We start from the raw sequence: 24339 nt of genomic DNA, 5'->3' as shown, positions 1-24339 counted from the left end.
TGTCTGCCTGGCTCTGTTCCTCATGTGCTGGTGGAACTGGGACTGAGGCAGAGGGATCCTTTCTCACAGCAGCAGCAGCCGGCTCGGCAGAAACAAGCAGGGCTAGGGCAGGAGCAGCGGAATTAGCAGGCTCGATGGCATTAGTGAGCTCGCCCTCTGAGGACCCCGCCGCATCCCCCAGTACCGCTTCTGGTTCCCTGGTTTCAGGCAAAAGAACCTTTTCCTCAGCAGCCCCTCTAATGGCGGAGGCTCCGGTCTCAGGTACTCTCCTACAGATCAAAATGTTCGAGCCATATTTTCCACAAACAAGTTCTTCAATTTTATCCGCCTGAGGGACTTTGCCATAGCCCTCACCATCTGCAGCCAGATCCGGCGCCGCCGCAGCTATTTGTGAGCGCATCCCCGCAGGGGTTCCATTGCTTCTACCCTTACTTTCCTCCGTTCTGTTAGGTATGAACGGGAACCAGATAGTTTCCTGCCTCCACGCTTCAGGGTCAGTGGGGTACGGGCCATGTCCAACTACTTTTTCTTCTTTCAAAGGTCCTGAGGCAGGAAGTTTTGCTGCTCTGTGAGCAATCCGTCTACCCGGTGCTGCTGCCTTCCCTCCCCGGCTTGTTGCAGGCTGTGTCTTTAACCCCCATCTCATTGCTACTGCCTCCGGAAAAGGCAAAAACCTCACTTGTAGCCTCTTTATTCCTGTATCTCTCTTGTTTCCAAACTACAATCAGACCTACAATAGCAGCCAAAAACATCAAGTTCAAACATACTAGGCAGGCCACTAGATAACTCAGCTCTCCCAAATAACTCCTAGTTTCTGACACCAGCATAACATATAGCACACCCTCAGCAACATTCCTAAACCTTAAAACATCCATAACAAAATCTCCAACCTTAGTTAACACAGCTTTTACTGAGTTCTAGACCATCTTAGCAAAGAAAGAACACACATGGGAATGCACCATAGTGGTAAAACACTGCTGAACCGATAAAGTCAAAATTGAAGCAATAATGGGCCAAAATATATCAAACAAATTCACTTTTCCCTGACTTCCTTATCCTGATTATCAATCAAAAGAAAAACCAGACCAAGATCATGCCCCACATTTGGAAAAGCACCAAAATTAATGTCCCGGGTTAGGGTGGATCCCTCCCCCAGTAGAATAAACTCACCACAACACGGATTTTTTTGGAAGGTCAGGGAAGGATGAAATTGTACTTCTTATAGTTTAAGTCTAACAGTATAAAGAAAAATAAAGTACTCGAGAATAAAAATATAATAACCTTAAGGAAGATGGGGAAGGGGTCAAGCGGCGGCAAAGCAGCAAAAGCAGCAGCAGCCAAAACAGCAGTGGGGGAAGATAGCAAGCCAGCGCAGCTCAAGCCACAGAAGCCAGCAAGGGGCTGTGCTTCTAGACATAAAGCTCCTGATGCTCTAATGAAATTATATTAACTTATCCATTGTTGCCATTATATGGCCTAGCCCTGGAATGTTCTCCTCAGCTCAAACGGCCACAAGACTGAACAATCCCAACTCTCTCAGCCTGTCCCCATAGCAGAGCAGTTCCAGCCCTCTGATCATCCTTGTGGCCCTTCTTTGCACACTGATCATTCATCCCAATGACACCTATAGCTCTCATGAAAAACAAACAAAACATAAAAAGGCACAAGCAAGCAAAAAATAATTTTTAATATAATTAATTATGGGGAGAATGGAAACACTAAGATGTGAGGCACAATAACTCTCTTATTTCCTCTGAAATAATGAAGCATCAACTACAGAACAACCTGAAAACAGTAATATTCTGCATATAACTTTTAGAAGTGTTTTTTTCCCCAAACTCAGTAAAATTAGTGCAGATTACCAAACAACAGGAAAAAGCAGAGTCTAGCACCAGGGAAGCATCTGTGACACAAAGTGCTCAACCTTTTGCAAGATCACAAGAAGGAAGTGTGCCAGGATTCTCAACTCTCCATCTCCAAGTAGAGACTGTGAATCTGCTTATCGAGGACTACAGGTTCTTTGTTTTGCTTGGCAGGTAAGCTGGGGTTCGCAAAATTATAGGAAAGGAGATTCTCCTTCCAGCAATCTGTCTTCATCAGATGCATCTAGGTCCTTGCTGCTGGCAACTGTTTTCCATTCCTGCCTTTGATTGTGACTTGCACAAAGAAAACTCTTCTCCAAAATAAGCAGAGAGCAGTGTTCAAATTCTTAGCTGAACAAAAATACCCTTAGAGTGGGTATGCAGGCGCAAGGGTCTGACAATGCAGAATTCAGAAAGAGGCAGGACTCTTGCTACCCTGAGCCTAGGAGTGCTGTACCCTCAGAAGGCATTGGGATGTGCCATGGAACACAGCAGGCAATGATCACTGTGCCTCTGTGCTTGTACTTTGATATAATCCCTATGGAATTTGGCAATTAATGCAGGTCCTGTGTTTTTCTGTACAAGCGGCTCAGCTAAAGCTGTTCTTCCATCCTTCAGCACATTCGCTGCTCATCTCAATAATCAGCTCACAGATTATTTCAGAAATGGAAGGAAAACACTTTTCAGTCTCAGTAAGCACCAAGAGAGATTCTGTCTCTCATTGCAATTCCTTCCTTCTCCCTGGCACCACTGGCAATACAGGGTAAAGGAAAGGCAGAGTGATGTCCCTCTTGCCCTTTACCATTATTTCCATGCTTGGTATATCTCAAGAAAGAATAATTTCTGCATTCTCGAGACTGTCATTACCCCTTCCACTGCATATGCAAGTTGCAACCAATCAATAAATGCCAACGTAACACAATTACTTGAGCATTTCTTGGCTAAGTCTTGGGGAAAAAAGCTTTTTGAGACATTCCAAAACTGACTTGTAGTGGAGAATCTGAAAGCTTTGACAATATAACTTGTGCACATAGCTACAGAAATTCAAGTATAGAAATATAATTTGCAATTGAAAAAGTGAGGCTAAGAGTTATCTTTTACCCTATTCTAACAGAGTTGTTGTGCAGACATCCTGAAGGATAATCAAATTATTAACTCACAATAACACAGAATCATAGAATGTATGGGGCTGGAAGGGGCCTCAAAAGCTCATCCAGTCCAACCCCCCTGTCAGAGCAGGATCACCTCGACCAGATCACACAGGAACACAACCAGGTAAGTCTGGAATATCTCCAGAGAGGGTAACTCCACACCCCCTCCTGGGCAGTCTGTTACTAGAAGAAGACAGACAAGAATGATTGCCCTGAGCTTCCCTCTCTAACCCTTAGCCCTGGTTCATACTGTACATAATAGGAACAATTAAAAAATCAGCCTACATAATGACATTTAATATTAATATATACTTCCTAAGTAGCACTTAGACAATCCTTTCTTTAGAGAGAAACATGTAGAAAAAAAATTAAAATAGCAAAATCTAAATTCCAGGAAAGTTCTCACAACCATCTCCATGGTAATTGTATCCTGCTTGTGATGCGGCAACCCAATTCCATAGCCACGAACAGGGTTTGGAAGGGGCAAGATATAAAATTAATATTCTCCTTGTTTCATCTCTTGGCTCCTGCTTTATTGATTAGCTGACTGAATTTGGTGGTGGTTTTTGTACTAATAATATATTTATTACCAATCACTCAATACCTGTCCCTTTCCCTGTTCTCTGTACAGGAAACTTAAGGAGTTTTGACAGATCCTCTCCAGTGACTCCCTCCTCTCAAATAGGTTCAGTTTTCTAATCTATTAGTAATTTTCCTGAATCCAGGCAAGCTATTCCCAGTTTTAGCAACCTGATCTGACCTTTCCAAAGTCATCTAGCCAGTATATTCTTAACTTGGTTCTTCATTCTGAGCTCTTTTTCAGCTTGAAATGTCAAATCTGACTCATTCCAAGAAGTAGAGATGAAGCAACTCTGACCTTGCTGATTTTGCAATAAACAGATACATTAACATACTTCCTGTAGTGCCACAAATGCTTTACAACAGCCAGCCCCTATGTAAATCAATGACTTCAAAACTAGACTTCTGAAATGCTAATGCAGTTTATTTGCACACAGAATCACAGAAAGTCAGGGACTGAGGGAACCTTGAAAGTTCATCCAGTCCGACTATCCTGCCAGAGCAGAGGGCACCAGATCATACAGGAACACATCCAGGCAGGTCTAGAATACCTCCAGAGAGGGAGACTCCACAACCCCCCTAGGCAGCCTGTTCCAGGGCTCTCTCACCCTCACAGGGGAAAAAAAAATCCTTCCTCCTGTTTTCATGGAACTTCCTATGCCTCAGCTTCCACCACTGCCCCTTGTCCTGTCATTAGCTCCAGCCTCTTGGCACTCACTTTTACATCTTTATAACCAGGAATGAGGACCCCCTCAGGCAGCATGGCCCCAGCTCCCTCAGGCTCGCCTCCTAAGGAGGATGTTTCACTGCCTTCAGCATGTGTGTGGCTCCGTGCTGTACTCTCTCAAGCAGCTCCCTGAGATCCTTCTTGAACTGAAGGGGCCCAGGACTAGACACAATATTCCAGATGCAGCCTTGCCAGGGCAGAACAGAGGGGGAGGAGAACTTCCATCAACGTACTAACCACAGCCCTTCTAATCTACCCCAGGATGACACTGGCCTTCTTGGCCACCAGAGCACACTGCTGGCTCATGGTCATCCTTACATCGACCAGGACCCCCAAGTCCTTTTCCCCTTCACTGCTCTCCAGCAGGTCAGTCCACTTCATGGACTACCTTCTCACACAAGGCATACCTTCCTACAAAAATCCACTAAGAATGAAACATACACGTGGGTGACAAGGTAACTGCAGGTATATTAATGAATTTAAACAAGAGAAATCCTGAAATTTTAGATTAATAACCTCCATTTGGGATTAGGAAAGAGTATCATGTACAGACTGATAGATCCTTCCAGCTAACGCCTACTGTAGAGGGTACATACATTCAGGAAATACTTCACCTGGACCAGGGAATGTGGTAGAATACACGACTCCCTCTCTGCCATTTCTCGAGATGATGCTGTAGCTACAGCAACCACTCAGGCAATATGAGTGACACTGCAAAGCAGCTACTGCATTAAAAAGACCAGTCCCTATTCATCCACCATCTGAAACTCTCAGTAACAGTTGACCATACTCTGCACTATAATTTCTTTCCTGACTTCACTAATTCTGTTTCTCTCATTTAGGCATGTCTTGAAGCAAGGCTTAAATTAAGTTTTTTTCTCTCTAGAACCATCTTCCACACACTTCTTTATAAGGCTAAAAGGGGTGATGAGAACTGGAGATAAAGATCCTTGGGATGCTCTTTTGGCTGATTGTTATAATTGAAGTTGCAGGGGCTCCACATTCATTTTGCTTCCAGAGTTCTCACTTTACAAGCATGGAGCAGGTTTCTTCTAAAAATATTGCTCTTTTATCCCTGTTCTTTATTTTCTCTTCCCAATTTTCAGCAAGATCACAGACTATTTTTGCCCTCTTTGCCTTTTAAAAATGCCATCAGCATACCACAGAACATAGTGGTGTCCAGAGTTTGGAAAAATCTAGCAACATAATCCCCGATCTTCAGTGATACTGTAGACAAGTTCCAAAGCCTGCTTTACATTACAATTGCTGTCTGAGGTGACAGCCCTGGCAGGAAAAGCAGCAACAGTATTTACAGTGGCAGCAATTTCAAATTCATTATGTAGAGCTTTCCCTCGAGGCCATTTTCTATGTGTTTTTTTTTTTTTCTTGTTCTCATTATTTCCTGCTTCCTTAACCTGACAGGCAATGGCCTAGCTGATTTTCAGAGAGTACATTTTCCATAGAAAAAAAAAAAGACCAGTAGTTACGAGGCAAATGAAAACTAAAATCTTATATGAATACTTCTGCTATCAGCTAAATACATAAAACATGAACTTTTGCACTCAGTGTGGAGATACAGGACCATATGTCACTGCAGCTTCTGAAAGTCTGGAGAAAAGAGGTGAAAAGAAAAGTCCTTTTCTGGAGAAAGACTTGGAAATAAAGGCTACCTTTTTTTCTTAGTAAATTAAAAGAAAATGAAAAAAATCAGTATTCTCCAGATGTAAAAACATCATTTTTTAAATACATTTCTTGATATATATTTGGTCATAGCCATTTAGAGAAGAAATACGGCACTAGAAGATTATATATCCAATAGTGAAATATCATCTCCTTTACTTGTATCTCTGTAGTAAAGAGATCTATGCTACCGAACACTTCTTATGCTTCTGTCACAAATATTCTTTACTGCTCTTTGTACTACCCTGCATACAGTAGGTACCTAACAATGGTAAAGGTTGTTTACTTCATGAAGTCTTCATTACTGGCTTGAGAGCAGCCCTCAAGAAAAGGACTTAGGGCTGCTGATGGATGAGAAACTCAACATGAACTACCAATATGCACTGGCAAACCAGAGAGCCAACCAGAGCCTGGGCTGTACCAAGAGAAGTGTGCGCAGCAGGGTGAGGGACGGGATTCTGCCACTCTGTACTGCTCTGGTGAGACCCCACATGAAGCACTCTGTCCAGTTCTGGAGCCCCTGTGACAGCAGAGATCTGGAGGTGCTGGAAGGGCTGTTCAGAGAAGGAACACAGGGATGATCAGAGGGTTGGAGATGCTCTGCTGTGGGGACAAGCTGAGAGAGTTGGGGTTGTTCAGTCTGGAGAAAACTCCCAGAAGACCACCTTGTGGCCTTCCAGTGTCTGAAGTGGGCTACAAGAAAGCGTGGAGGGACTTTTTAGGGTGCCAGGTAGTGATAGGACTAGGGAGTGGATCCAAGCTAGAGGAGGGCAGGTTGAGATTAGACATTAGGAAGAAGTTCATTCAGTATAAGGGTGGTGAAACACTGGCACAGGTCACCCAGGGAGGTGGCATAAGCCTCATCCCTGGATGTTTTTAAAGCCAGGCTGGATGTGTCTGTGGGCAACCTGACTAGTGTGAGATGTCCCTGCCCATGGCAATGGAGTTGGAACTGGATGCTCCTTGAGAACCCTTCCAGCCCTGACAATTGTATGATTTGAAAGGAAGAGGTAGATGATAACCAAGCATTTGTAATCAAGGTGTTTCAAGGAAACCCTGTGAGTGCATCATCAGACAGACACAGATGACATCATTCACTGAGTTACCTTCACTCATTGCTTTACCATATGACAAAAAAAAGTTAAATATTAAGCACAAGGTCCTGAAAAGCTTCATTTCTGCCCTCTTCCCCTTCTTTCATGTCATTCTTCCTGAGCAACTGATCAGACATGCAAATGAATCTCTTCCATGGAACGTCTGCGCTGCCCAACAGGTCACCATTCTGCAATTCTGTGACCATAAAAGAAAGCTGGAGAGAGACTGATTACAGAGGCTGCAGCGACAGGACAAGGGCAATGGCTTCAAACTAGAGCAGAACAGAGTTAAATCGGATGTGAGGAACAAGTTCTGTACCATTAGAGTAGTTGAGCACTGGAACAGGTTGCCTGGGGAGGTGTTTGGGGCACACTCCTGGAGCTATTCAAGGTGAGTCTGGACAGGGCTGTGGGCAACCTGATCTAGTTAAGGATGTCCTGGCTGAGTGCAGAGGGGGTTGGGCTGCATGAACTTTGGAGGTCCCTTCCAACGCAGCCCATTCTGTGATGGGCTACTACAGAAGAGTAGTACTCAATACTCAGCAAAGTGGATTGACAGGTGGGGTAAATCAGAAAGAAAAGTGCTAGTTTGAAGCTAGCTAGAATGTTTTGGTGAGAAGAACTAGATTACAGGCTGTAAAAGGAAAACAATGGTGATGTCTACTTCGCTCACAGCCTTGCTGAGAAGTATAGGAACAAGAAACAAAAGCATTTGATAACACTCTCGCCATCACTTTCACTCTCACTGGGGCTACTGGCTGAGCTGCATCTCTCTAACACACCCTCCATTTTGGCCTAACCCACTTTGCTTCCTAAACTCCTGGCCAAACCTCTATTCTTCCTTGGGACTGGGTTAAGGTTGAGAGGGGTAGGGGGAAGGTGAAGGGGTGGTTGGGAGCCCCTCCTGGGGACTTAGATTTCTGGGAGGGGAGTTGTGTTTCTGTATTACCTTTTACCTTGTATATTTCTGTATATAACTGTATATACTGTAAATATCTGCTTGTATATTGTGCTAGGTGTAAATAAATAGCTTCATTTATATTCCCAGAGCCGGCTGAGACTAGTCTGGGTGATTTCTTAGTGGGGGGGGGGGGGGGCGGGGAACACCCAAACCATCACAACTGTAATGTCAACTCCTGAGCACATTACCTTAAAGTCATTCTTCTGATGTAATACCTTATAGAGTTCGCATTGCTGCAAAGGGTGCAAGACTCATTTTAAAGGAGTTAAAACCGTTGCTAAAGCCGTTGCAGGAGAAGCATCTGACCTACAACAATGACTTCATTTCAAGCTGCTTCACATCATGATTACTTGCTCTCTACAGTTTGTGAAAGGAGGATGAACTAAGGCTGGTATGGGCCTCTTCTCCCAAGCAATTAATGACAGAACAAGAGCTAACGGCCTCACGCTGTGCCAGGGGAGGTTTAAATTGGATATTAGGAAGAACGTCTTTACTGAAACCATAGTGGAGCAGGCTGGTGAGAAGATGTGGAGGAGAGGTGTTAAAAGAGAAGGAAAGGCCGAGAGCCCTGGATCCTCTGACTATTTCACTGAAGTGAAAGAATACAAGTGGCAGACTCTAATTTTCTGGGAAAGTTTTTATTTGCTCATGTGTTTCCTGGCTTTCAGAGGCACTAGAAAGTGGATTAAAACTGTTGGGAGTTGTTACTCAGTGGTTCTCTTGTTTTGTTTTATGCTGGATGCACGTATTACAAGTAGAACCAGAGAATCATTGGTGTTGGAAAGACATATGAAATCAAGTTCCACCTTCTACACAACACCTCTATGGCCATTAGACCATGCCCTAGAAGTGCTGCAGTCCCCTCAGCATCCTTGTAGCCCTGTGCTGGACTCTCTCCAGCAGATTCCGGTCCCTTTTGAATTAGGAAGAAGCCCAGAACTGGATACAATATTCCAGGTGGAACCTCACCAGGGCAGAGGGGGAGGAGAATCTCCCTCCATCTGCTGGACACACTCTGCTTAATGCCCCCTAGGGGCCCACTGGCCTTCTTGGTCACCAGGGCACATTGCTGTCCCATGCAGAACTTGTTGTTCACCAGCACTCCCAGGTCCTTCTCCACAGGGCTGCTCTCCAGCAGATCACCTCCCAACCTGTACTGCTGCAGTTTATTGGTCTTTCCAGGTGCAGGACTCTGCACTTACCTCTGCTGGACCTCATTAGGTCAAAGTGAGTGAAAATGTGGCTCTACCAAAATGAACTTCTGAAGCTCCACTGGCGTCAAGCAGACCCACATCATTATTCCCATAATGGTCACTGGAGCTGCCAATCAGTGAGGAAGGACCAGAAAGATACAGAGATCAGAAATGTCTCTCCTGAACATGCTCCAAACAAGGTGCAAGCCTGGATGCAAAACAATGTCTAACCATTCACCTGCATTGCATGGGGCCTTGAGCAGCCTGGACTAGTAAAAGGTATTCATGCCCATGGCAGAAGGATTTCAGCTATACCATCTTTAAGGTCCCTTCCAATTCAAACCATTCTGTGATTACAGAATCATAGAATGGTTTAGGTTGGAAGGGATATCAAAGCTCATCCAGTTCCAACCCCCTGTCTTAGGCAGGGACACCTCCCGCTAGAACAGGTCACTCAACGCCTTATCCAACCTGGTTCTGAACACCTCCCTGGGCAACCTGTGCCAGTGTCTCACCACCCTCACTTGAAAGAACTTCCTCCTAACATCCAGTTTCAATCTTCCCTCTGCCAGTTGAAACCTGTTACTCCTCCTCCTGTCATTACAAGACCTTGTTAATAGTCCCTTCCCAGCCCTCCTGCAGCCCAGATACTGGAAGGCAACTCCAAGGTCTCCTCAAAGCCTTCTCTTCTCCAGACTGCAGAGCCCCAACTCTAGCAGCCTATCCTTCCCTCACACTTCAAAGCATTCTAACAGCATTCTTAAGGAGAAATATGAAATTAGTATACTGAAATGATGTTTATCAGAAACAGAACCTTAATTAAGGCATAGAAGTGGGAGCAGAGACCTCTGTATGAGCATCAGAAGTTGTAAGAATTACTTGCCTCTTCTCTTAGTGGCTAATTCACTGCCATTGCATTCAGTAGTATTGAATTAGCCACTAAGCTATCTCACAGAAGACTGCATATCTCATTTGTCTTTATTGGATACCTAAAGTCCACTTGCACACCTCTTCTGTATAGCATGCAGATCAAATAGTGGTTTTACACAAATATGATTTGCACCACTCTTGTCACTCTTTCAACACTGCTACACAACATCTATTTTACTGCTCCTGCCACAAATCCAGATGGCTGCAGATGTGCAGCTGGCAACACTATGTTGTCTAACCCCGTTCAGGAGTTTACACAATGCAGTGCTTGAATTAGGAGGAAGTCCCAAGTTCCCTCATTAACACAGAAGCCAATGAGCTGAAATGGGAGCTGCAAGAGTGGAAAATTTTAGCAAAAAATTCCTAGTACAGGAAATGCCTACAAGACAGAAGGGAGATTGTACACTTTGCTGTGGAGACATCAGAGCATAAAAACAGCTCTTTTATGCCTGCAATAGCATTCTGAAAACTGGAAAGTATTGGCCCAAGTAAGCTCAGACACTTTTCTTCAATGTGTGACTGCCTCATTTCACTCCTAAACCACGGTATAACAGTTAACCTTAATAAGGATCATAAGGATCACCTACTTTGCACTGATCTGGAAAGTAATAGTAAACATGTTGGTAGCTTTGTCAAATATCTTCCCCCAGAAAATCAAGGGGTAAGATAAGTGTTTTCAGGATGAACAAGTCTGTTTAAAAATTTGACACTGGCTGTCTTGAACACAGAGCTGTCATTTGGTCTTCTCTGTGAAGATAATAAAGGGGTATGTGAAAAGTTACATAGTTGTTACATAAAGGTGTGACCATACATTGCGTTTTTAAACAGTGTTGGATTCTTTAAGCATTATCTGAACAACTTCAGATGGTTACTAGAAAGAGAAGTGAGTCTATGTTGTGCTTAAAGGTGCTCTTGCATTCAGTGACGTGATAACCTACTTATGTATTCTGGTGTGATGGATTCAATTTTTTTCAGGCTCTACATTCAGATCGCTGGCACTCAAGGTCAAAAGCACGTGTGAACTGAACTATGGATATAGATCAGCCACATTAACACCACGAGTTTCTGGCAGTACACTGTGCACACACAGTTGCATGTTTAACTACATGGAGCTTTCAAAGGAAAGAGTCTCTGCTTTATTTCCTTCTACTTCCAAACACACAATCACAACAAATTCATAAACAGAAGAAATACTGAGTAAAAATGCAACACTGACTCTTAATGTGCCTCCATAAAAGATTCATTCACCGCCACACTCGTGCACACAGCCCAAGGGGAAAACCTTGCTATTTCAGACAGCACTGAAGCATGACAGTAAATCTCACCAATAGCAAAATAATTAAATAACAATTAGTACACACCTAGCTTATGTGTAATTTTTTCATGCACAAATCTCCTAGTGCTTTACAGCACAGCCTGGTTTCACAATCATCACTTGGCAGCTAGACAGCCACCCAAGTGGCCAGGTCCCTCCATCAAGGAAAAGCCTGAGAGGGCTTTTCCTCCACTCAGCTCCATACATTCATTCTGCCAGCTGCAGATCTCTGAATGACTTGCATGTCCAAGGGTCAGTCTGCCTACAAAGCCTATCTGCCTTTGTTAAATGTTTTAGAAAGAGTCCCCATGACCAACTGAAGCATTGGCTTTTGACAAGGAGAACCGCTGTAACACACTGTCCTCACCATCACTCACATAAGCATGCTTGTGGCCTACAGTACAAGGCAGCACAAACCCCTCATTCCTCCCTCCAGCCTCTTGGTTGCTCAGACATACATCTGTGCAGCTTGAGCACACCATGGCAGCATCTTTGCCCCTCCACTCTGCCCTGGTGAGACCACACCTAGAATACTGTGTCAAATTTTGGGCTCCCCAGTTCAGGAGAGACAGGAACCTGCTGGAGACAGTCCAATGGAGACCCAGGAGGATTACTGGGGGCTTGAGTATCTCTCCTGTGGAGGAAGACTGAGAGCCCTAGGGCTGTTTGGTCTGGAGAGAAGAAGCATGAGAGGAGATCTGATCAATGTGTATCAATATCTGAGTGTGGCCGTTTGAGCTGATTTTCTAGCTGAGACATAGAGGAGAGGTCAGCATTCCAGGGATAGGCCATATAATGGCAACAATGGATAAGTTAATATAATTTCATTGGAGCATCAAGAGCTTTATGTCTAGAAGCACAGCTTATTCTTTCCCCTTGCTAGCTTCTGCTGCTTGAGCTGCACCTGCCTCCTATCTTCCCCTGCTGCTGTTTTGGCTGCTGCTGCTTTTGCTGCTTCGCCACCACTTGACCCCTTTCCCATCTTCCTTAAGGTTACTATATATATTTTTTCTCTAGTAGTTTATTTCTCTTTATACTGTTATACTTAAACTATCAGAAATACAATTTCATCCTTCCCTGACTTTCAAAAAAAATCTGTGTTGTGGTGAGTTTATTCTACCGGGGGAGGGATCCACCCTAACCCAGGACACTGAGGGGTGGGGGTCAAGTGGAGGGGGCCAAGCTCTTTTTGATGGTCTGCAGCAATAAGACAAGGAGCAACAGACACAAACTGGAACACAGAAGGTTTCACCTCAACATGAGAAACTTCTTTAGAGTGAGGGTGACAGAGCCCTGGAGCAAGCTGCCCAGAGAGGTTGTGGAATCTCCTCTGGAGACTTTCAAAACCCACCTGGATGCACTCCTGTGTGAACTACCCTGGGTCATCCTGCCTTGGCAGGGGGGTTGGGCTTCATGATCTCTGGAAATCCCTTCCAACCTCTAAGGTTCTGCAAGTCTGTGATCTGAAGCCTAGCATAATGGTAGAATCTCAAATACAACCCAAGAAGTCCAAAGACACTTCCCCCACAGGAACACAAGAGGCAGAAACTGAACAGTGAAGACAGACCAAGTTCATTCTACATTAGTATGATCAAAGTACTATGAAATATGTGCTGACATTTGAGCACAGCCACACACTGTTCCACATAGAAATGAACTTATGTACAGAGACAAGCACCTCTGCAATGTGGGAGGTCCAACTTCAGGCACCAGCCAGAAGCAGTTTGACTGCAGGAGGTCCCCACTTGCCAACAGAACCATGTTAAGGGATAGCCTGCACAGCCACTCTCTAGAAGGCAGAAGGGTAGTACCTGTTGGCCTAAGTCTTCATTAAAGCAGGTCAGGATCAAATACCTCACTCCATGATCCCATAGGCTACAAGCTGCTCCTCGTTGGTTACTGCAGCTCAGCTGACCCATGATTAAACAAATCTTCAAGCGGAATTAATTCAGTCATGTCTGAGCCCTAAATTGCTATGGACAGGCCACAGAAATCTCTTATTACTATCCAAATTAACTATACTGGGAAGACAAACTCCATTGATTCAAGAAGAATCAGACTACAAATTAACCAAAACCAGTCCTTATAATATTCAGTATGAATGCCAAAAAAAAAATTAAAATGTATGACTCAGACCCTTTTTAGAGACAGCATGAAACCTACAAGCCTAAAACAATGAGCATTTAAAAATGTTGCACAGAGAAATAACTAAAAAGGTTCAGAACACCAGGATACTGTTGAGTTGACTTCTGTTCTTGACAGCTTGCTTTATTATTAAGAAAACAAACAAAAAATACCAGTTCAGAAATTAATGCATCATACATACTCTTTAACCCTACACAAGCCAGCATCAAGCAGTATCTGCAGAAAAGAAAGAGTACTATTTGAAAAGAAGAAAGCTCTAAAGACATAGGCATATTGCATTTATAATTTATTCTACATTAACAAGCATGCAAGGTTAATGCAACTTTCATATAAATATAGAATATATAATCATTCTACAATGGATAATTATACTGAGGGAGATGGGGTTGTTCAGCCTGAAGAAGAGAAGGCTCCAGGGAGACCTAAGAGCAGCCTGCCAGTATCTGAAAGGGGCTACAAGAAGGCTGCAGAGACCGTTTGCTAAGGCCTGCGGGGACAGGACAAGGTCAATGGCTTCAAACTAGAGCAGAGCTGATTCAGGTATAGTTTCTGCACCCTGAGGGTTGCTGGAACACTGCAACAGCGTTCCCAGGGAGGTGGTTGGGGTCTCTTCCCTGGAGCTATTCAAGGTGATGCTGGACAGGGCTGTGGGAAACCTGATCTAGTTGAGGAAGTCCCTGCTGACAGCTGAGGGAGTTGCAGTGCATGAGCTTTGGAGGTCCCTTCCAACCCAGACCATTCTGTGATTCTATGATTTATGCCACATATGCAAAATTACAGGCAACAGTGTTTGTTGTCCAGAATGTAGAGACGTGGAATCCAAAGTCTACTGAGTTTTCACACAGGGTAACCTAATAATTCTTTGACAGTGCTTTATATGACAGGAATCAGCATTCAGGAAGAAGAGACAGTCTCAAGGCAGTACCGAAGAGTTTGTTAGATTAGTAGATTTTCTTTTAAAAACATCTTTATATTGTAATTTTTCTGCTGCAGATTCCTTAGTGCTTTATATTGAATATGAACATATTCTAACCTGTAGATGAATAGAAGTGACCTCAGCAAGGCCAGCACTGTAAATTTTGCTTTCACAGTCTCTTTCCAGTACCACATCTTCTGCACTATGGATGGACATTAAGGACTAGCATGTTTACATTGGCTGTTCCTCATTCAAACACACCTCCTCCTGAGTTCTACACCTATGGTACAGCCACTTCAGCTACGTTCTTCATTCGCAATCTGTGAGGTACCACACCTCAGGTAAACAAGCACCATTTCTGATGATAGCATGGCCATCAGTCACTCCACTGTATCTGAGAGGCTTCACAAAGGCTTTGTGAAGCTTTTTAAACATCACACTGCTTCTAAGGCAGGAAAATACAGCTAAAGCTACTTTAGCTGTCATTTATTATCTGTCACATGGGCATCCATCTCCTCGATGCTGCGTGATGTACAATGACCAAGAACTGTTTCAGAAACTGATTACTTCGAGCCTACTATTTCAGATTACAAACAATTGAAATACATTCCCTAAATGTGTAGTATGAGTAGGATTAACAATTTCCTCACATAAGTGCACCATTTGTAGGACAAGAAGGCATTCATCTGTTGCAAGCAAAATCCTGCCACTTTACTTCCAGAGAGCCCATCAAGTATGAAGTGTATAGCTTTGATACTGTTAGTGTTTGTAAATAGCACACACAGAAAGCACAGCAGAAATTAGGCATTTTATTGGAAGTGTAAATACAGCTTCTGCAGGCAATGTTCACGTAAGTCAGCACAGCACAAGACGACGACAGACAGACTGACAAAGAAAAATTCCCCCCAAACCTCACAGAAGTTCTGAACCTTTTCTTGTTTCTCCTGGTTACGGCTCTGCTGAATTAGCGGCTTTATGGTAAGGAATAAGCACAGCATCAGAGTATCAAGCCATGTACTTTTCAGGCTATGTGTCCCTACAGGCCAATACCAGCATCTGGTGCGCAGTTACTGCAAACCCCAGCCGGGCATGGGAGGGGATTCTGCCCCTTCACTCTGCTTTCCTGAGACCCCACGTGGAGTACTGTGTGCAGTTCTGGAGCCCCTAACACAAGAAGGACATGGAACTGTTGGAGTGAGTCCAGAGGAGGCCATGAAGACGCTCAGAGGACTGCAGCAGCTACAAGAGCTGGGGCTCTGCAGCCTGGAGAAGAGAGGGCTTCAAGCAGACCTTGTAGTAGCCATCCACTATCTGAAGGAGACTACAGGAGGGCTGGGGAGGGACTGTTTACAAAGTCTTGTAATGACAGGATGAGGAGTAGTGGGTTTAAACTGGCAGAGAGGATATTGAAACTGGATGTTAGGAGGAAGTTCTTTCCAGTGAGGGTGGTGAGACACTAGCACAGGTTGCCCAGGGAGGCTGTGGCTGCTCCCTCCCTGGAGGTGTTCAAGGCCAGGATGGATGAGGCCTTAAGCAACCCTGTTCTAGTGGAAGGTGTCCCTGCCTATGGCAGGGGGTTGGAACTTGATGACCTTTGAGCTTCCTTACAACCTAAACCATTCTATGATTCTATGATCACTTTATGCGTTTTGAAAACACAAGAAACTAGCCCCACATCTCCAGAAATCAATTCTACTGGAAGTTAAAGGATTAGACTGACATATATTTCCCAAACTACTTCTGTCACAAGAAGTCTGAAAAAGCAACCACTCCACTGAACAAGAACTGGCATTTCAGAAAATGGCTTAAATAGCACCCAGCTCTCAAATAACACTTTTATGCTTATTACATATAGCAACAGACTCCAATCAAAGGTGCATTAGAAGGGCTGTGGCTAGCACGTTGAGAGAGATACTCCTGCCCCTCTACTCTGCCCTGGTGAGGCCACATCTAGAGTACTGTGCCTAATTCTGGGCCCCTCAGTTCAAGAGTGACATAGAAGTGCTTGAGAGAGTCCACCACAAAGATGATTAAGGGAATGGAATAGAAGAGGAGAATGGAAGAGAAGAGCCTGAGGGAGCTGGGGCTGTGCTGCTTGGAGAGGAGGAGCCTGAGGGGGGACCTCATTCCTGGTTAGAAAGATGTAAAGGTGAGTGCCAGGAGGAAGGAGACAGGGTCTGCAACGGGTGGAAGTTGAGGCATAGGAAGTTTCATGTAAACACAGGGAGGAATTTTTTGCCCTGTGAGGGTGAGCGAGCCCTGGAACAGGCTGCCCAGAGGGGTTGTGGAGTCTCTCTCTCTGGAGATATCCAAGACCTGCCTGGGTGCATTCCTGTGTGATCTGCTCTAGGTGATGCTGCTCTGTCAGGGGGGTTAGACTGGATGAGGTTTTGAGGTCTCTTCCAGCCCTTGACATTCTGTGATTCTGTGCCTTTCTCAGCTTAAAGATTACAAAAGAAAGTTTAAAAAAAAAACACTTTTAGAATTGAGAGTATTAAGAATTCCTTGGCCTAGCAGATTTGTGGCTGCTGGCACTGCAGGCAGCCAAGACAGGAGCACAGGGCCAGCAGCACTCTTTCAATCACAAGTGACAAAGAGAGGTGAGAGGATGTGAAACCACAGGGGCAGTGTCTCTGTGGAAGTCTCTTTCTTCAATCACAGAATGTCATACTTAGGAATTTTACATTCCTATTCCGATTGCAGTTCCATCATCATCTATATTTTGTAGAGCATTTTACTTTGGGCTGCTTAATGCTCCTTACGCAAACATACCTACTCACTCGAGGCATTACTTTACCTGTGCATAAGGTATGACTCAGAAGACCTTTCAGAGATTTTGTTCTGTGTCAAGCTGCATTTGTTTTGTGCCCATGCATACAAACATTTGATTAGAACTCCCTAGCACAAAAACGCCGCTGGAACGCGCTTTTTTCTAAGTTTTTTTCTTTACTTTGGGCCTCTCCCAATCGGAGCAACCAAGAAAGCGGCAGGCAAGTTGCAAGTGCGGCAGGCTACGTGGTGTACGTGCACGCTCGAGGGTGAAGTAGAGGGGGCGGTGCCTGGCGCGCAGGCGATTTAGACGAGGAGCAGCAGCGGGAACGCCAGAGCCTGGTTCGGGAAGAGAGCGAGTCTTCTCTGCTGAGCCCAGCCTGCAGCGCCGGAGAAAGCGAAAAAAAACCACAACAAAACCCAAGCTCCATATTCAAATCATCTTCCATCAGTTCCTCGAAAGAAACGAGACATGGTGAAAACTCAGTCAAAGGTTTACAATACTTGTGAAAGTGTGGGCATCCAAACAGAGCCCACCCGTAGGCATGCAGGCGTCCAGGCAACGGGCTGTGAGGAATGTTGGAGCCTAGCACTCAAAGTTGAGGGTGGCAGAGGCAATGGCTGCATTAGGGGTGAGCAGATTAATGCTCTGCTTAACCTAGTGGCTGAACTGAAGGACGAAGCAGAAAGGCTAAGGGCAAACAGGGAATGTGAAAGGGAGTTGGACCTACAGCACCATGCTCTGCAGACCCCCTTAGCAGAGGGAGGTGAACCAAGAAACAAGGAAGAATGGATACAGGTGCCTGCCAGAAGGGGCAAGGGAAAACCCTTCCAGCCCCCCTCACCTCCTCAGTTGCCCTTACACAACAGATATAAAGCACTAGAGTTTGAGGGCGAGGTGGTTTTAGAGGCAGAAGCATCACCATCTGGGGGGTTGACTAAAGTAAATCAGTTGTCCCTTCACATCAGAGCAAGTACCCAAAAGAAAAAGAGGAGGGTAATCGTTATTAATGAGTCCTTTCTGAAGAGAAGAGAGGGCTCCACATGCCAGCCAGACCCTTCCCACAGGGAAGTCTGCTGCCTCCCTGGGGCCCGGGTGGGGGATGTTACCAGAAGGCTGCCTCCTGTAGTGCATCCCTTTGATTACTATCCCTTGTTAGTTATACAGGCAGGAAATTATGAGGTTGATAACAGAGGTCTAAAAGCAATCAAAAGGGACTTCAAGGCACTTCAAGGCAGTTGAGGCCCTGTCCCTGGAGGTGTTTAAGAACAGGCTGGATGGGGCTCTGGCCAGCATGATCTAGGGTAGGGTGTCCCTGCCCATGGCAGGGGGGTTGAGACTAGATGATCCTTGTGGTCCCTTCCAACCCTGACTACTGATTGTATGATTCTGTGAAAAGCAGTTGAGGGATCAGGGCACAGGTAATTTTTCATCTATACCCTTAGTTGCAGGTTAGAATACTGAGAGGAATAGGAAATTGTAGCTGATTAACAAGTGGCTCAGAGGCCGGTGCCATCAACAAAATTTTGGATTCTTAGATCTTGGGGAACTTAATGTGGCCCCGGGTCTGCTAGCAACAGATGAGGTACAACTGACTCAGAGGGGGAGAAAGATCCTGGCACATGAGCTGACTGGGCTTGTTGAAAGGGCTTTAAACTAGACTGGAAGGGGGAGGGGGTTAAACATGACAGTACTAGACACAAACCGAAGGAGGCTGAGGGTGGTAGGCCAGAGATAGGGGTAAAAGCAGCAGCCCAGCTGAAGTGTATGTACATCAATGCACGCAGTACGGGTAACAAACAAGAGGAGCTGGAAGACATGGTACAAAAGGAAAACTACAATGTCGCCATCACAGAAACATGGTGGGATGAGTCACACAATTGGAGTGCTGTAATCAATGGCTACAGAATCCTCAGGAGAGACAGGCAAGAAAGAAGGGATGGAGGAGTGGCCCTATACATTAGGGATGCTCTGGATGTCATGGAGGCAGAGATTAAGGATGATGAGGGTGAGTCCCTGTGGGTGAGAATTAAGGGGAAGGTCAAAAAGGCTGACATCCTGGTTGGAGTCTGTTACAGACCACCCAACCAGGAAGAAGAGGTTGATTTATTAGTCTTTAAGCAACTGGAGGCTGCCTCAGGATCACCCGTCCTTGTTCTGGTGGGCGACTTTAACCTACCAGACATCTGCTGAGACTTTAGTACTGCAGTGAAGTGGCAGTCTAGAAGGTTCCTAGATTGTGTAGAGGACAACTTCTTATCTCAGCTGTTACATGAGCCTACCAGGGGTGTAGCCCTGCTTGGCCTGCTGTTCACAAATAGAGAGGGGCTTGCGGGAGATGCAGTGGTCGGAGGCTGGCTGGGGTCCAGTGACCATGAAATTATAGAGATTTAAATATATGGAGAAACCAGGAGGGGCATCAACACTGGTCTTCCAGAGGGCAGACTTCAGCTTATTTAAGGAGCTAACTCAGGAAGTTCCTTGGGAAACAGCCCTTAGAAACAAAGGGGTCCAGGAAGGTTGGACCTACTTAAAGAAGGAACTCTTCAAGGCACAGGAGCAGGCTGTTCCATTGTCCTGGAAGATGAGTCAATAAGGGAGACAGCCAGACTGGATGGGGAAGGAGCTTCTGAAGGAATTAAAGAAAAAAAAGGGTGTATCACCTTTGGAAAAAAGGGGAGGTATCCCAAGAAGAGTTAAAGGATGTCTTGTAAGTCCTAGGTCTTGTAGGAAAAGAATTAGAGAGGCATAAATCCATTTAGAACTTAAGATGGCCATTCATGTTAAGGAGAATAAAAAATGTTTATGTAAGTGTATTAATGGCAAAAGAAGGGGCAAGGACAACCTCCAGTCCTCATTAGATGGAGAGGGGGATATAGTGACAAAGGGTGAGGAAAAGGCAGAGGTGCTTAACACCTTCTTTGCCTAAATCTTCAATAATGGGACAGGCTCTTCATCATTTATCAACAGTCCTGGCTCACTGGAGAGGTCCCCAAAGACTGGAAACTAGCCAATGTGATGCCCATCCACAAGAAGGGCCGGAGGGAGGAACCGGAAAATTCCAGACCTGTCAGCCTGACCTCAGTGCCAGGCAAGGTTATGGAACAGGTCATCTTGTGTGCCATCACAAAGCACCTACAGGATGGCCAAGGAATCAGGCCCAGCCAGCACAGGTTTAGGAAGGGCAAGTCCTGCCTGACCAACCTGATCTCCTGTCATGATCAGGTTACCTGCCTGGTGAATGTAGGGAAGGCTGTGGATGTAGTCTACCTGGACCAGGGTCGGTGCTGGGCCCACTCCTGTTCAATATCTTCAACTCCGAAGTTGCAGGGACTTCAAGCAGATACATCTGGTAGCAAACTGCTGAAGTGAGTAACACAACAATTTGCCTTCATATTAGCTCTTACATGACCTAGAAGATCTTGTGGAGCAGAATAGTTTAATTGAAAGGAGCAACCATTTAGTCCAATCGTGTGACTACTTCAGGGCTGGCCAAATATCTGGTTCATACTTTGCAAGTAGGAGTAACACTACAGGTATACAAGCCCAGCAAGTTCCAGGTGCAAATTACAAAACTTCCTTGAGTCCCAGTTTCCCTTACCCACACTAAAGCACCTGCAGGTCAAGCATTACAGTAGAGACAACAGTCTCTGCTTCTGCTCCCCAGACACCATTTCCAAGATCAGACTCCTGAGGACCTATGACCTGACAGCCAGCTGCACTTATCCTTGGAGGACACAGAGGGAGACAGGATGGAGAAGCAGATGGGCTGAGGAATAGGAGTGTGGCAGCAATGCCACACTAGAGCTGCAGGAATACATTACCAGGAAGTAGCATTTTAAAGATGAACCTGCAAGTTTCCAAAATTAACACAGTGATCACAGGCACATCCCTGTTAAATGGCCCAGCGACCTCTTAGCACATGAATGTTGCTGCCTTTTGACCACGAGCAGCTCTACCACATGGCTGGACACTCAGGTCTGCTACCACAGATTCAGATGAGCAGCTGTTTAAGAGTCTCGCTCACACCAGCAGCAAGACACACATTGCTGAGGAGAATCTCATCTAGATGGACCCAGCTACAAGCATTCAACTTCTACAGTTTTTTAATAGCAGGGATGGAAAGTGGATAGGCACTGGAAAAAGTCTGTTTAAAGCAACTCCCATTAAAACTCAATGCTACGGAACAATTGATTGAGTCACACTGAAAGAACCCGAGTCAACTCAAAGCATGCTATGGCTCTAATCCAACATGTCCCATCCCTCAAAATAAAACCAGTTACCCTGAACACCAAGCTAAGGACTCTGCTGCTCTATCTCAAAACTCCAGAACAGCATTAACCCCACACAAATTAGAAGAAAGAACATTTTTAATTGTAGCTTTAAAAAAAAAACCAAACAAACAACCCTCTCACAGATCACAGTATTTAATAAACTATTTTCCGTGGCAATAATGATTTTGAGGGAAAAAAATAGCACAACATCATCCACAACATAAAGAATTTAATTTCCTTCACTGGTCTAGCTTTCATCTTTACAGGCAGAAATATGGCTTTGTTATGTGAACTATACAAATGAGCCATTTACAGAAAAAAGATTACTCTTAACATCTATGCTTAAGATGTTAAATGTAATGTTTGGACAAGAGAAAAATAGAAAATAGAGTAACAGAAAAATTAAATCCAACTAAACTCTGAAGCCTTGAGAAGAAATTTCAACTACCACTAAAAGCACAGTTTGCCTTGGTGAAGAAATACCACCTTATCACCTATTACTCAACATTCCTTTCAATGAAAACATAAACCAAGGCAATGTCCATCTCCTGCACAACTAATTCCACGTAAACACCATGTCCAGAAGGAATGCCCAAGGAGAATCAGAAGATAATTCTGTCTGAAACTTGAAAAAATATTACCCCTATTCAGTAACGTCTGTGATCAGACTTCATGCCATTGAAGTCATCGGATTCTCAGGGGACAAATTCTCCATTTAATAAAATAAAATTACAATACAAGTGTAATACAGACACCTTTGGTGACAATTTTTCCGTGCCCTGACCCCCCAGTGCATGCCATTTTTCCCAGAGACTCATGACTGGGAGCAGAAGCAGAGTTAAATATCATCAAATTCTATTACTAGATTTTTAGGAAGGCTAATTAGAAGTCTGCTAACCAAAAATGTCATGGTGATTTCTCTGATGTCATCATCTAGCAGGAAACGAAGGGAAACTAACAATCCATCTAACTGACATGCATTAGGAAAAAAAAGAGATGCTCCAACTTCCTGAGCCACACCAAAAGAAAAATTAATTAAAAGCGTAACATACATCAAACAGCAGAAAAACATCAGCAATGGAAACATCTTATTAAGATCTTGACAGCATTTAATTGATGTTAAAACGAGAAGGAAAGCAAACTCAGAAGTCTAATAACATACCTGTCAAAAGATGTAGCTCAATCCCTAAAGAACAAAGTCTCAAATACTAAGGCTGAGCCTGGCCATGAGGTATTTATGCTGGATACCATCACATGTTTTGGTGTTATTTTCCTGAAAATTAATTAATCTGTGAACTGATAGTCACTATCTCACAAGGCCACTCATTATTGGGCTTTTAAAGATTATTCTAATGCTTACAGCTCTCTAAAATAAACTCTTCTGAAGAGTTTCTGTACGTGTAACTGCGTGCATTCAGTGAATCGATGTATGATCCATTCACCATGGTTAAATAATCCCATCCCATTCCTTCTCAGTCTTTGCTGCACATTATGGTCAAAGATCGTAAAATTATGCTAATGCCTTTGTTGTCTGAGAACACAACCTTGAACACCTTGAAGGGAAGGCATCACTGCTTTTCCCTCTTAGGTACCTTACGCCAAAAGTCAAAGATAATCATGGAATATATCTTCTCTTAGTCACAGCTGTGCAGATCTCATTGACAGATCACATGCAATTGGAGACACAGGTTCAGGCTGCACACACATCTGTAACGGTGACATACGGAGACGACATACGGAGACAACCAAACCCAACAGATCGTTGTTCCTTGCACATCAGTTTACTTTCTAAAAAAAACCCCAAAACCAGCCACAAAAGCCGAAGGGAGCTGGTAGCTCCGGCACCGCCAGTTACATAAATGGGAGCTAAAAATACTCTTCGGAAACGCGAGTTGGACAGGGGCTGTGGCAATGGCCAGTCTCGGCTGCACTGCCCACGGAGGCCCGCATGGCCGAGATACAGCCCCGCAACGCCGGGAGAACGGAGGGAGAGCGGAGGGAGAGCGAATGGCCCACTCCAGAGCGACGCCGCCGCTGCGGCCGGGGCCCGCAGTGAGACCTGGCCCGGTCCAGCCCAACAAGTTGCCAGAGAAGGGAGCGCGGGCGGCCCCTGCTTACCACCAGCACGGGCACGCCTGCCATCAGCGAGTAAAGGAGCACCGGAGGTACAGCGCTGCGGTCCTCTGGGCCCGGGTAGGGCTTTCGATACGCGCCCTCGTAGCAGAAGAAGCCTTGCACGTTGACCGTGAAGGTGTCCGTGTATTCGAAATAATAAGCTAGCATCACGGTCCCTGCCATGATCACCATCTGGAAGTAGAGCATACTGGTGAGCGGAGAGGGCACTCGCATGTACGTCGGCTCCCGCAGCAGCGGCGGCACCCCTTCCCGGCGCCGCGCTCCGCCCGCTCCCTGGCTGCATCCACGGCGCGCGGAGGCGGCTCGGCGGCAGCGCGGTCAGCGCAAAGCAACGGACCCGTCCCCGCCACGCCGGCAGCAGCTCCGGCACGGCCACGGCTCGGGGGTGGAGGGGAGGGCGGAGGCGAGAGGGGCGGCTCGGCTCCGCCCCGCTCCGGGAGCGGCCTCCATGCCGGACCCCGTCCCTGGCGGAGGGAGAGCGAGGGGGCGGGTCCACACCGCTGCCAAAGGCCAACCTCAAGGTTCCCAGGTCCGGAACGTCTGGCACAGCACGACCCTGAGGTAGTGATTAGTGAGTGAATTCTCCCGCGCTTCTGCACCGGTACA

At 45.3% G+C, this 24339-nt stretch overlaps 1 protein-coding gene across 4 annotated transcripts in view; it reads right to left on the bottom strand.

Annotated features, from left to right (window-relative positions):
* The window catches only part of PLPPR5 (phospholipid phosphatase related 5), a 62508-nt gene extending 38389 nt beyond the window's left edge, over positions 1-24119 (bottom strand). For 2 of the 4 annotated variants that reach the window (XM_064147323.1, XM_064147324.1), the window contains exon 1: positions 23716-24117. In XM_064147323.1, the coding sequence (XP_064003393.1) occupies positions 23716-23946 (231 nt within the window). In that variant the 5' untranslated portion in view covers positions 23947-24117. Of the gene's footprint in view, positions 1-23715 lie in introns of all 4 variants that reach the window. The other 2 variants (XM_064147325.1, XM_064147322.1) reach the window with 2 other exon arrangements.
* Positions 24120-24339: the final 220 nt, after the last annotated feature.

Source organism: Pogoniulus pusillus, chromosome 8 (assembly GCF_015220805.1).
Source record: "Pogoniulus pusillus isolate bPogPus1 chromosome 8, bPogPus1.pri, whole genome shotgun sequence".
Lineage (NCBI taxonomy): Eukaryota > Metazoa > Chordata > Aves > Piciformes > Lybiidae > Pogoniulus > Pogoniulus pusillus.
This window is presented reverse-complemented; position numbering and strand designations above follow the sequence as displayed.